Source organism: Artemia franciscana, chromosome 12, assembly GCF_032884065.1.
Source record: "Artemia franciscana chromosome 12, ASM3288406v1, whole genome shotgun sequence".
NCBI classification, from domain to species: Eukaryota; Metazoa; Arthropoda; class Branchiopoda; order Anostraca; family Artemiidae; genus Artemia; species Artemia franciscana.
The window spans coordinates 34,774,095-34,788,550 of record NC_088874.1 but is presented as its reverse complement, the minus strand read 5'-3'; the positions used below and the strand labels follow the sequence as shown (position 1 = coordinate 34,788,550).

Genomic DNA, 14,456 nt, shown 5'->3' with positions numbered 1-14,456 from the left:
GCCAAAGCTAATTATCTGGTATTGACACTGAAAAAGAGGTAATGTGTCAATTTTCAATACAAGTTTTCAGTTATGGTTCTTGTATAATACATAAGTACAAAATGGAATTATTTATTTTCCTTAGTCTTGATAGTAGGCTAAAATGCTATTTTGAAAATTAATTTGAGAAATTTTTAAAAAGAGCTAAAAACTCCTCAGAAATGATGTCATTTTTTAGGGGTTTTGTGTCTTTTTAGAAATTTCAGCTGCAAACAGCAATATTTTCTTACTAGCCTTTTTTTTCAGAAACATGCTTTTAAAATTTTGGCAACTTGGCTGTTTTATCTTATGGGGCCCTATTAAAAGCTCCAAATTAAATTTGCCTTAGAAATAAACTATGAAAAGGTGTAAGAAAAAGCATTAAGTTATGTATTCACTTTTGTCCTTGCTAAATTATGTTGTAAACTGCAAATTTGTCCTGAAGCCACTTTTTACCACTAAGAAAGTAGATTTCTTCACAATTGGATTATTCTGAATTTCTTAAAGAAAAGTGTGATTAGTTAGTATGTTATGTATTATACATTTTCAGTTAAAAAAGCTTAAAATTTACTTTTCTCTGGTAAAATTCTAACATATTGCTTTTTTTTTAACTATGAAAGTTAAACATGTCCTAGCCATCTCATTCTTTATAGTCTTAGAAACTAGGATTGAACTACATTTTTTGTACAGCTTTCTGTTTGAGATTCAGTCAGTCAGTCAGTGGAGTAACAAAACACCTGATACCACTACATTTTATGCAGGGATGACCTAGTTTTATTTTGCCCCAGATGGATGGCCAAATGTCCCAACCTCTGGCAATCTCTCATTCTCTGACCAAAGACTTGATCCAACCATCTTAATCTTCTTTCATTTTAATCCCTGAAAGTGGGGCCAAACCATATTTTTTACAGCTGAAGTAAAACTTCCAGAAATAGGTTGAAAAAAAGTGTTCTGAGCTGCATAGCCATTCCATATCCTGATTTATAAAGTTTTAAGGAATTTAGAACAGTGTCTCTTGAGTTTGAAAAAGAAGTCTGAATATGCATTAAAATCCTACTTGTAACATATGGACCAGCAAACCCCCTCCCCCTTTCAGAACTCAAAACCAAATCTCTCATTCATTTATTTTAGAAAGTTTTAAAATAAGAATCTCTTATACATTTAAAGATTTTAAAGTAAAAGTTAATCATCTCATAGGATTTGTGCTTTTTTTTAGTACAAGTTTTATAACAGGCAAAAAATGATACTTTTTACCTTTGGTACAAATCTTCCTTCAAGCAAAAAATGATACTTTTTTGACTACCAAAATTAGATTCAAACTTTTGAATAAAGCCAATTAGAAACCAGATTTCTACACCTGGTCTGGTCAACAAACTGAAGGTGAAAACCCTCGTTATAATAAATCTTTGCAAGGAGGTTAAGCCATATGTTGTATAGTCAAAAAAAAAGAGTTGTGTTGCAACTCTTCTGAGGTCAGTCTACCCTGTGCTTAATTTAGAAATCCGGATTGATTCGGGATATATAAGGTGAACTAAAAGTTAGGTAGATAATTCAGTTTTTGGGTAGACACTCTTTGATGCACTTGTTATACCAATTATTGGAGCTGTTTTACCTGGAGTTGTATATGAAGTAAGAAAATAAAATTATTGTCAATAATTGTGTTTGTCTTTGAGTTAAGGTATAAGTACAGTTCCTATCGTCTGCTGGTACGTTCCCAAGGGAATCTGCCCATCTCGGCAAACCTGAACGTCATGATGATGAATTCGTCTCCAAGGTTATAGAGACTGGCCAATAGAACCCTCCCTATCTATATCCATTAACTATAAGGCTCCCATACCACAAACAACTTAAACAATATAAGAAATCAAGCAAACCTTATAAGCAACCATAAGAAGTCGAACAAATCAAATAAGAAACCCCCCCCCGTAACATTTGGCGCGGCCATCAAAAAAAGACACTAAAGGAACTGTATATGCCTAACAACATGACTACCTGCTACCCTAGACAAATATGATTATTCACAAATTATTTTTTGATTTTAAGTGCATTTAATTTTACATTATTTAAGTGCAGTATAATTTTATTTCTACTTATGTATTCTTTTGTGTATACCCCATCTTAAAATAATTAGAATCTTAAGTAGTTAAATATAAATAAATCTTAAATGAAAACTAAAATTTTATATACCGCATAACTTCAAGAAAAAAAAAACTGAATTAAAATAACAAATATGGCTCATGAACAAGATGAATTATTAAAAGCGCAACAAATCATTGCAACTTCGGTAGAAATTGCAAAATCATTACCTGATTATGAAGGGGATACAGATGTAGATCAATTCAACATCCACTTAGGACAATTTGTTGAAATGACAAAAATTGACTTAAATGCATTAAAAAACATGCTACTCTTAAGACTAAAAGGACAGGCTTTGACATTTTTGAAACAAATTGAAAATACCGTAGGAACTGAAACCACCTCAACAATTAACTCAATAAAGTTATTGCAACAGGCTTTTCAAAAGAGATTCATCGATACTAGTTCATTGAACAAACTAAAACATGGGTTAGTAACATTCGAACAGACCCAGAACGTAAGAGAATATCTAAATAAGATCAGAATCGCAACAGAAGCGCGATACGGTCCAGGTGAAGGGGAATTGTATGAAAAAATAATACTAAACGCATTTAAACAGGGACTCAACCCAAAACTATATCGTCTCTTAATTTCCAAAAAAATCGACGACTTAGAACTGGCAGTTCAGGAAATAGAGACCGCCGTGGAAATCGATTCCATAGTCCTGCAGCACCAAAAACTATCAATAAATGCGGTAGAAAATAAAACAGGTATAAAATCAAGAGATTCCTCCCCGCGATTTTTCTCCAGAGAATCATCGCCAAAACCGCTTCGAAATCAAATTCGAACCACCACACCTCCAAGACAAGTACGCTTTGCCCCCAATAATCAAATGAGGACACAAGCCAATATAGAACCACTAAGATGCTACTCCTGTAACCGGTTAGGTCACATTGCAAGAAATTGTTTTACAAACAATAATTATCGCCCAAATTTTAGGGGATCGAGCAATCATTTGTCCAGGGGGACAAACTATAATGGGTACGCCCCTAGAGACAATCGGGGGAATACCTTTTTAACAAGAGGTAATTATCCAACCCGAAATTTCCAACGCAGTACGAATCAGTATCGCGGAGGGTACCGCGGAAGGACAAACCAACCTAACAATGGTTGGAATAGAAATACAAGAGGTAACTTTACCAGCCGACGGAACCCATATAACAACTCAACTTCAATTAATGATCAAGAAAACCAAAATAGAACTAATGAAAACTCTACACCCGAAATCTGGGAACCCCAGGGAAACGAATCAAGCCCCCAAAATTCATAGGACCAAAATTTGGTGGCAAAATAATATATAGGTCCCTGCCAGTGATTATACCTTTTTTAAGTGCAAATAATAATAATATGTTACCAGTATTTGAAAATTTTAATGCAGGAAATATTTATTTCTCAGCCCTTATAGATTCAGGGGCAACAGTAAATGTGATAAATACATCCGTATTTAACAAATTACCCAATTATATTAAACGACGAATGAACAATATATGTCCCAATTTATCAAGTGTGACGGGACACGACCTGGATGTAAAAGGCACTGTGTACCTAACCTTGCGCAAAGATGACAGAAATTTCTATACTCGATTTATAGTTTGTAAAAATTTTCCATACGAAGCAATAATAGGTGCTAACTTTTTAAAAGCCAATAAAATATTATTAGATGTAGCAAATTCAAAGTTTATATATCCGACAAAAACCAAATCAGAAATAAATAACATACAAGCAAACAAGGTAAAGGAAAACATAGGCAACATGAAGGAGTATAGAGAAAAACAAATTCAAGAAATTTCATATTTATGGAAAAAGCTAGCGAATGTAGAAACTCCCAGAAAAAAATCAGAAGATAATATCCTAAACTCAATAAAAGAAAGTCATAACGAAAAATATTATGGATTCCTAGTGAGAAAAACTAAGATTCCCCCTAAATCAATGCAGAGGGTCCAAATATCACAGATGTTAGAACCAGTTAATGATAAAAATGAAACTTGGGTAGCATCGCCGTCGGAAAATCTCCCGAAAAATATAGTTTGCGAAGAACAAATTATAAATTACGAAAAGGGTGAAGGTTATATTTGGGTAACGAACACCCACGAAAACGACCTAATCACCCTAAGTAAAGGTACATGTTTAGTAGAGATACAAATAGTATCGGAATCCGATATTAATAATTGGAAAAATTTGGAAAAGAACTTAGTGAATAATATTAATGTTCACGTTGACAAAGAATTTTCACTGACGCGATCTCAATTTCTTGAAAAATTCGAACTGAGTCACATAACCGATGTACCATTAAAACAAAAATTATGCGACTTATTATGGAAATATAGAGATGTCTTTTCGACATCTGAAGACGACATAGGACTTATCCCATTTTATGAACACGCAATACAAACCACGGGGTCGCCAGTTGCAAAACAACCATACAGAATTCCTTATAAACATAAAGAATGGCTAATAAATAAAATACATGAACTTGAAAAAAATCAAATCATAAGGCCAAGCATAAGCCCATACTCTGCCCCCGTTATTTTAGTCCCGAAAAAGAATAATGATCTTAGACTAGTGGTAGATTATAGAGCTTTAAATAAACAGGTAGTAAGTGACAAATTTCCCCTACCTAGAATAGACGAAATTCTAGACTCAATATCAAATAAAAATAAAATATTTACTTCCCTAGATTTGACACAAGGTTATCATCAAGTAAAAATAAAAGCGGCCGATATTTTTAAAACAGCTTTTTCAACATCTGAATGTGGTTCTTATGAATACTTAAGAGTACCATTTGGACTAAAAACCAGTTCAAGTGCATTGTGTAGACCCCTCCTTCATTTACTAAGAGGCCTAAATAACATAATTCATTTTGTTGATGACGTCATAGCTATGGACAAAGACGCGGAGGACCATTTAGTGACCCTAGCGAAGGTATTTGAGAAATTTAGAGAAGGCAATTTAAAATGTAGACCTGAAAAAGTAAATCTTTTTCAAACCAAACTAAAATTTTTAGGAGTAGTTGTAACACAAGGACAAATTTCCCCAGACCCTGAAAAGATAGAATCTGTTAAAAATATAAAACCCCCTCAAACAATTAAACAATTACGAGGAATCTTAGGATTAATGAGCTACTTTCGAAAATTTATAAGAAATTACGCACAAGTAGCAAAGCCTCTCACGGACCTCACTAGAGGGAACCCCCAAAAAATTACATGGTCTAAATTAGCTCAAAATTCATTAGATCATTTAAAAAAGGCTTTGACTTCAGAACCTATCTTATGTTTACCCGACTTCCAAACAGGACAATTCGTTGTTACTACGGATGCCTCAACCAAGGGAATTGGGGCGATTCTCTCCCAAGTAATAAACGGGGAAGAAAAAGTTATAGCATATGCTTCGCGTACTCTTACGCCTGGAGAAAGTAATTATTCTGCGACACAACTTGAATTATTATCGATTATTCACCATTTAGAAAAATTTAAACATTACTTGGTTGGACGAAAATTTAAACTACGTTCCGATCATAAAAGTCTTCAATACCTACAGACTTTCAAAAAACCGTCCGGAATCCTCGCGAGATGGATATTAAAAATTCAAGATTTAGATTATGAATTTGAACATCTTAAAGGAAAACAAAACGCCCCATGCGACTATCTTAGTAGATTTCCAGATAATGCTCCCTTAGAAAATGAAAATGAAGAAATTAACACGATAAAAGAAAAACATGCTCCGAAAAATAAAAATTTAAAAAGGCAGACCAATAATTTAGTAGAAGAAAAACACAAAGACAGCCCACTATCTTTAAATAATATAAAAATACATCAAAAGAAAGATAATATTTGTGCGGCTCTAATAGAATATTTCTTATATGATAGAGACCTACCCAATGAAATGAAATCCTTTAAAAAGGAAATTGATAATTATTATTACGATTTAGATGAACAAATACTATGTAAAATAATGACCAATAATGATAAAAGAAATCAAACGACCATTATACCAGTGTTACCCCAAACTTTGGAACAACCCGCTTTCGAATTTTTTCATTCTGACGTAGGAGGTCACTTAGGAATAGAGAAGACCTTCCATAGGTTAAAACAATACTTTTTCGTTGCTTCAGCCTTAACAAAGTTAAAAAATTACGTTAATAGTTGTGAAACATGTAATTTAAGAAAAAATCCTCAAGTCTACCCTAATCCAGGGACAGGAAGAACTCCTACGGCCCGGTTCCCCTTCGATATAGTTTCTTTTGATTTATATGGTACTAGTGGAGGACTACCCATGTCTAATGAAGGACACACCTGTGTACTATCAGTGATTGATCACTTTTCTGGTTTCACTTTTGCTAAACCGTTAAAAAATCAAAGCGCCTATACAACGTCGAGAGCTCTCGCTAAAATATTCCTTAATTTCGGTATTCCTAATACAGTATTAAGCGACAACGGCCCTAACTTCGTATCGAAAGTAACTAAGGATTTAATGTCTTTTCTTCAAATAAGTAAATTGGTATCAACCCCCTATCACCCCCAGGCCAACGGGAAGATCGAGAACAGGCACAAACTTTTCTCTAATATTTTAAGCATTTATACGAAAGAAAATCGCAGAGATTGGCATAATGCCTTACCTTATTTAACAAATGTAATTAATACCGCTTACTCCCAGGTCATTCATGATAACCCGTTCTACATATTATTCGGACGAGACTTTAGAATCCCTTATAAGGAAATTATAGAATCGAGACAATATTATAATGATTCTCAAGATTATAAGCAAGAATTTATCAATAGAATGAGAAAAACTTACAAACTTGTAAAACAAGAAATAGAAAAATCAAAAAGACAACAAGAGGCCAAAAATATTCCAAATGTTAAAGGAGAAATCAATTTTCAAGTAGGAGATTGTGTTTATTTAAAAAATGAAACCAAATTGGAAGGCAAGAAGCTTTCTAACAGGTACGCTGGCCCCTATAGAATAATTAAGAAATATGATAATGACGTTACATTCAAACTATTAAAACCACAAACGGGGAAAACTTATAAAGCCCATGTTAGTCGTATAAAAAGGGCAAAATTCACAGAAACATGGACCCCTCAACCTTCAACATCAAATACCTCGGAGGACGAAAATGAACCACCTCGCTCTAGACTAAGTGAACTTAAACCTTTTAATTTCAAACAAGGATATTTTGAAAACAGTAGTGACGAAGAAAAATTTAATGAATTTCTAACCATGACAAATATGGTTACCCCCCCAAAATGTACCCCCGTTACGCGGAGACGGAGGAATAGCGATTCATTTTCCAGTGAAGAATCAGAAGAATTGGACTATACGATTTCTCCAAAGTCACAATTCTTTCCAGATAAAATTTCAACCCCTTACCCCCCAAAACGTTTCCCCGACAATTTGGTGAAACCTATTTCACCAATAGACAGACCTTTATCGTTACACGATGAATTAAATAAGGCTATACAGACACCTGGGGACATAGAGTCACAAAGGGACAAACAGCCCCAAAAACAAACATTAAGAGAAGCAATGGATATCATTAATTACCCAATTAAGACTAGACAGAGTACATTTTATACTAATCCAGTTACTGATGAGCAACAATATCACGATATAACCGTCTCAAAGGCAAAACCAAAGGACTGGGTATCTTGGAAGGAAACCTTAATGCAAACAATTCCTCACCCTCCGGAGGACATGGCTTTCAAGCAGTGGAGGCACCCCAAGAAAACATTTGAATCCTCCCAAAGCTCACAAGAATCGTTCAATTCTCCCGAGCCCAGAGATCAACAGGACGAGTCAATCAGTAAACCCTCTACTTCACGAGGAGAAGAAATTTACGAAGGTCAGGCTGGATCAACACCTAAATCTCAAACCTCTACTTCAAGAGAACCAGATACTAAATCTACAACTAGTTCCTCAGATACTGAGAGTGAATCAGGCACAAATGAGCCCAAAAATGTGGAAGGAACAAGACCACAGAGTGCAACTGCCCAGGCTAAAAAGGCACAAATTAAAGGTCAAAAATTTCTTAAAAAACAATATAAAAAGTTTGACTTGATATCGCTAGCAAAGCCAAAGAAAAAAACCGAGTCTACCGAAGAGAAGGTAACAACAAGGTCAGGCCGAGTCGTCAAAAAACCAGATAAATTAGATTATTAATAAAAGAAAAATAAAAATCTATCAGTCCTGGATAAAATAAAGGAAAAAAAGACAGGCCGATTTGATTTTTCCTGAGGGGTAACTCGATGTATTTATTGATAGCATCGGGTTATGACTCAGAGAAAGTTGACTTAATTTTTTTTTTTGCTCCTCGCCAAGAGACCACTCCCAATAAAATCCATAAATAAAAAAAAAAAGGTACTTTTCAGAAAAGTTTAATAAACTCCGATTGAAGAATTGGTTCATCAAAAAGGACTCAGTATTGTGAGTAAGTCACAAAACTATTTTATTTAACAAGAATTTGTTACTATAGCCCACCGCAATAATAATTCCGTAACGCAAGAGCTTATTAACACAACGATAACTAACACCTGCCCTATAGGAATCGCTGTCACTTTGTATACCATAGAAACTAAAATATTGCAAAACAGCTTGTGGAGATAACCATCAAATAATAGTAAATAAAAACTCATTAATAGCCTTAACGAAAATATTATTACAAATAGTTAATAACAACAAGCGTCTTCGTAAACTGTAGTCGTAGCCAAACTTGTGCTAATTTACCTTGCAATTTTATAATTATCACACTCCTTTCAGGCATATTCTTGGTTCGCCTCCCTACTATTAAATAGATTTAGGGGCTTCGAATAAATTAACTTGTAACTAAAAAACGACATTAATATAGCTATAACTTGTAACATCTAACAGGCATTCAGACTTGGCATCGAATCTACTTCATCCTCCCGGCAGTATCAAGATCGCACTTAAATATTTCTTTTATATTATTTTCTTATATCTTTTCTCCGTGAATATGGCAAAGGGAATTATAGATACGGAATTTATTTCAATTATTCATGCCAAGGAAAATATAATATATTCGGCCGCTATGCTAGTCCAAGATGAAAATGGTAAAGAAATATACGCAGAAAGTTGGTACCTAAATTACAATTTGACAAAATTTAAACCCCACACGTATAAATTTGGGTTAAAATTAGCTAATACCCCAAAATATCGACCCGCAAGGGGAGAAGTAAAAATCAAATTCTCAAACAAAAAACAAAAAGGGACTAACTTGACAAGTTTACAGTTAAAAATAAGAAAACTACAGACAAAATTTAATATCTGCTACTGGTTTTGCAAGGGGCCGACACAAACTGACCTTCTTCTAATTGATAAATGTAAAAACCCAAAAATATGTTATAAAATCGAAGAAAACGAAAATTGTACCAAATACGAAGGAATTCATTACCCATTAGAAGAAATCCGGCATTACGCCAAATTTTTATACGACCCGAATACACGAGAATATGCCGTTAAAGGGGATAAAATCTTCTTAAGACGAAAAAAATCTAAACAATCTAAAAAAGACGCTTACAAAAACAACTTGCATACCAAAAAATTTTAAAATTCTAAAGTACAAATAATTTTTTTTAGATCTGTAACCAGAGGGACCAAATCAGGTAAAAAAAAATTCACTCAACTAACAGCTTATATTAACCAGAGGAAATGTCGCATAATAGAACCTTAGAGAATGTTCTAAGACCCCTAGAACCCGTCATAAACCAAACACCCTCAAGACAAGACTTTTGGCTTCCAAACAAAACCCAAAGTCTACCAGATCTCTCAAAAATAAACCATGAAACGAACGAAAAAATATTAGAATCAGCAGTAAAAAATGCAGTAAAAAATTTGCGTTACGACTTACTTCGTTCCTTACTGCACGTTCCAATTATACCTAGCGATAGTTTGATAATTGAAATAATGGTCATATTACTAATAAGTACTTTTTCGCCAGAGGTAATGAGAAAAGACTACGGATACAGGCACAGGTTCGCCCTATACAATTTTACTGTACTTCTTTGCTCAATCCCCAAAAAGAAATATCCATTAATCGCGTCCCTAATATGTGAAAATTTTTGGTTAACACCACTTGAAGAAGAAAATTTCGAGCTACCTTGGCCTTCAAAGTTCTTAGAAATGCTAATGGAGGTAGATTATAGGCTATTTAACAAAGATCTACTCCTTAAAATCTACAAAAATAACAATGTAAATTATTACTGGATTAATAACTCTATTCATCACTTATATCTAGGACAATACGAGCTATTAAAACGCTTAATTACTAAGTTTTATACAATAGACGAAAACATTGGGTCAAAACTAGTAAAAGGAAAGGATATTCTAATATATGAAAAAATAATAAATTGCATAAGCCCGCTATGTTTTCATAAACAACTGATTTTCAAAAGAGTTTGTATTACTCCAAACAACCCCAGTTTAAAGGAATTGTGCAGAAAAAACATACGCTTTATGATGAAAAAAACCGACATTCACTATACGTTAACTAACCTAGTACTCCCCGAATCCCTAAAACGGTATTTACTACACATAGAAGATATTCGTGGAAATAACAACCAAGAATATCGATTGACTTTTATGACTCCACACCTGTTAAAATCTGAAATAAATCAATTTTCGAGCCAAGGGCCAATAATAAATATTTCAAATGACCATGAACTAGATTGTTCAAATTTTATCTAACTAATATCACTTTTAAACAGTAAAATATCGATAAATTAGTTTCTTTTACTCATTTCTTTCCTTCTAATGTGCAGAAATAAAAATTGTCTCCTGTGATTCTACTACTCTATTTCCGAGTTGGGATATTCCAAGGCATAATGATAGAAAGGCTATGATACAAAATGTATTACTTTTCGACACATTGTGCGTTGGAGGTTCAGACGAATTGGATTAGAGTACCAACTTAAAAAACATTAAGTTAATGTAACTTGATTTTTTTAGAAACCGGGCGATATCTGCCAAGAAAGTCAAGGAAAATGAGTAACCAACCACCAAATTATTTTTTCGCAATTCAAGTCAAAAGCGCGCAAATAAAAAGAAAGGCCTCAGAGGTACAAAACTACATGATTAATATAGACCCTAGTTTATCGCAAGCCCTTATTCAACAAAGTACTTTTCACGTTACACTAATGGTCATCCACCTAAAAAATAATAGTGAAATCGAATTAACAAAAAATGCTTTCGCAAAGGCAATATCTGCCTTTCAACAGGAACTCAGTGAGAATCAAATAATACTCGACTTCCAAGGCGTCGGAGAATTTTCAGAACAAATTTTGTATGCCCAGTTAAATAATGAGACAGAATTTAAAGCTCGCTTAAGTCCTCTTTTAGAAAGAATTACTAAAGAAATCAGTATAACCGGAATACAACTCGCAGACCAGGAATGTTGGAAGCCTCATTTGACGTTAGTAAATCTCAGAAAAGTCGCGAGGCTAAGAAGGATGGCAAAAAAACTACCACCATCAATAACGTCTATTTTTAAAAACATGAAATTTGGATTCGAAACCGCGAAAAGCATTCAGTTCTGTTCCATGAATAGTCCAAAAAACGAAGAAAATTATTACCAAATATTATCCGAAATCAAATTCAACAAAGAAACCAACTAAAGAAATCTGGAAGAAATGAGAACGAGAATATATAATAGATAATACAATTAACAGGTAATATATCATTGCTATAAACTTAATAACCCTTTACGCCACTAACGGCAAAGCAACTAACCTATGTATGCCTTTTATCAAAAATAAAAATTTTCTTTTACAAATATAAAAATAAGCATCTCACAGGGTATCTTTTAAATCAAACTCCTTTTTGTATTATGTATAAAAATTCTTATCCTTTTAAAATAATTATAATTACGAAATCAACTTAAAGCTCAATCCATTTTTATCACCAGACAGACACAAAAAAAATAAAGGACAGCAACAAAAAAAAAAAATAAAAGCACAAAAATTTAAATCTTACCAAATTTTAGCTTCGTCTTGCAAAAAAAAAAAAAAAAATGCCGATTCTATTATAGTATAAATCCTAAAACCTTAAAGTATGAACAACTCTATCTGCGCGTACTAGCATTGAAAACGAAACATATTTTGTAACCTGGCAAAATTACAGATCTCTGAAAGGCAAAATTGCCAGTTACGTGTGAAGTGAAATTCGCAAATAGACGTTTTATCTAATAGACTCGTGACATATAAAAAATACAATATATGCATTGTATAATAAATAACCCTTAAGGTACGTCTACTAATGTAAGAATAATTTTTACAACCAAGAAATGAACTTTAATTATAACACCCTACAAACGTTTTTCGCATGACAAAAGTGTAATTGCACATAAAAGACCTGTAGCAGTTTTAAAAGAATTTTAAAAGACCGCCTAGCGAATTTCAAACCGAGAAAAAGTTACCACCCATCTTTTGATTTAACCAATTATGACGAAGGTTCCCCAAAGGCATTTAAAGAATTAACCAATCACAGAGACCAACTCAGTGGTAGGTTTAAAAATTTATCTGATACCAAATTATTTTGTCAAGTAATTTTGTTTATATTAAAAAAAAAAAAAAGTTAAAAAGTGCAATCACTTTATATTCATTATATAGAAACTATTAGGTTTACCTAATAACCTAGTTAATACTTAAAATATTAACTAGCTCAAGACATCAATTTATACTTAATAAATATGTCCATTAAATGGTTACGACGCGCAGAGTCCTTCTGACATAAATAAATTAACACCATAATATTTCCAGATCATCAACTGAATACCAAGCCAAACAGGTAACCTTAAACTTATATACTGCTTAATAATAATACTGATTAACACCAAATAATTAGTAAAACTCAAACAAAACGGTACTGATTTGTAGTTCAAAGTCCAAAAAACGGAAGGATTGTAAGAAAATGAATCTAACGGAAATTAGAAAGTGGGAAACTCCAAGAAAATGTCAAGGGCCAAAAGAAAACCAAGAAACTCAATCTTTAGATTTTACAATTATGTCATATAATGTACTAGCTCAAGGATATATCGAAACAATGCCGTATTTGTACCATAATTGTAACGAAGAAAATTTAAAATGGCCAGATAGGAAAAAAAGACTTTTTAACCAATTCAAAATGTCAAATGCAGATATTGTATGCTTACAGGAAGTGGATACTAACTACTATTATAATACCTACTTATCGTATTTTCAATCTCAGGGGTATGACGGAGTGTTTAAACAAAAAACCCAAGAAAAGATTGATGGGTGTGCCACCTTTTTTAAAAAATGTAAATTTAGTCTAAAAGAAAATCATTCCTTAGAAATGCTAAAGAATGGAATAGATTTACTTAATCGAGATAACATTGCACTTATTTCTATTCTCACCCCATTTAAGAACCCGGATAAACAGATATGCATTGTAAACACACATTTGTTATACAATCGCAAAAGAGAAGATGTGCGTTTAGCCCAACTCCAAGTACTTCTAGCAGAAATTAACCGCGTTGTTTGCAAAATAACTAACGACCCTCCAGTTATCCTTTGTGGTGATTTGAATTTCACCCCTTCAAGCAAATTATACTCTTTTTTAAGCCAAGGAAGGCTTAAGTATGAACATCTAGATATAAAAAAATTAACTAACTGTGGTTCACAAAAAATTGGGAAAACCTTCCTCCCAAAGGAGCTTTATATTTCTGATTCTTGTCAATACTTACAAGAAATAAAACGTGATAACTGCATTGAAGAAGAATTTTTTTCATCCGGTACATTAACGCATAAATTTGCCTTTAAAAGTGTTTATAATTCAGATGAATTTCCAAAAGTTCGTTTGAATTCGATTTGTCACAACTTAGTTGACTATATTCTCTACAGTAATATTGACGAAAAATTCAACAAACATGAGAAACAAGAATTAATACTATTAGAAAGACTTCGTCTCCCAACATACAAGGACTGCTTAAAAATAGGACCATTACCGAATAATCTAAATGGATCAGACCATTATTATCTTGAAGCAAGATTTCGTTGGAATTGCGTATAAATAATAATATACTTTGTTAAAAAAAAAAAAAAATTTTTTTTAATAAAAGACCCTATAAAAATAAATTAATTTAAATTCTAATTTAATATAATACTATTTCTAGATAAGCCACAACTTATTCCCACAATAACAGGTAAATTGTTATATTCTGCTTAATTAATAAAACTAACAAAATGCCTATAAAAAAAACACGAAGTAACCCTAATCTAAAAAAAAATGAAACACAATATAAACCCCTAGAACAAAAACCTAGTGCTACCTAT

At 32.9% G+C, this 14,456-nt stretch overlaps 1 protein-coding gene across 1 annotated transcript; it reads left to right on the top strand.

Annotated features, from left to right (window-relative positions):
* The first annotated feature begins 13,074 nt into the window (after positions 1-13,074).
* On the top strand, positions 13,075-14,193 carry LOC136033511 (protein angel homolog 2-like). Its single transcript, XM_065714258.1, has one exon. It carries the CDS (start codon positions 13,075-13,077, stop codon positions 14,191-14,193), a length of 1,119 nt encoding a protein of 372 aa, XP_065570330.1.
* The last annotated feature ends 263 nt before the right edge of the window (positions 14,194-14,456 follow it).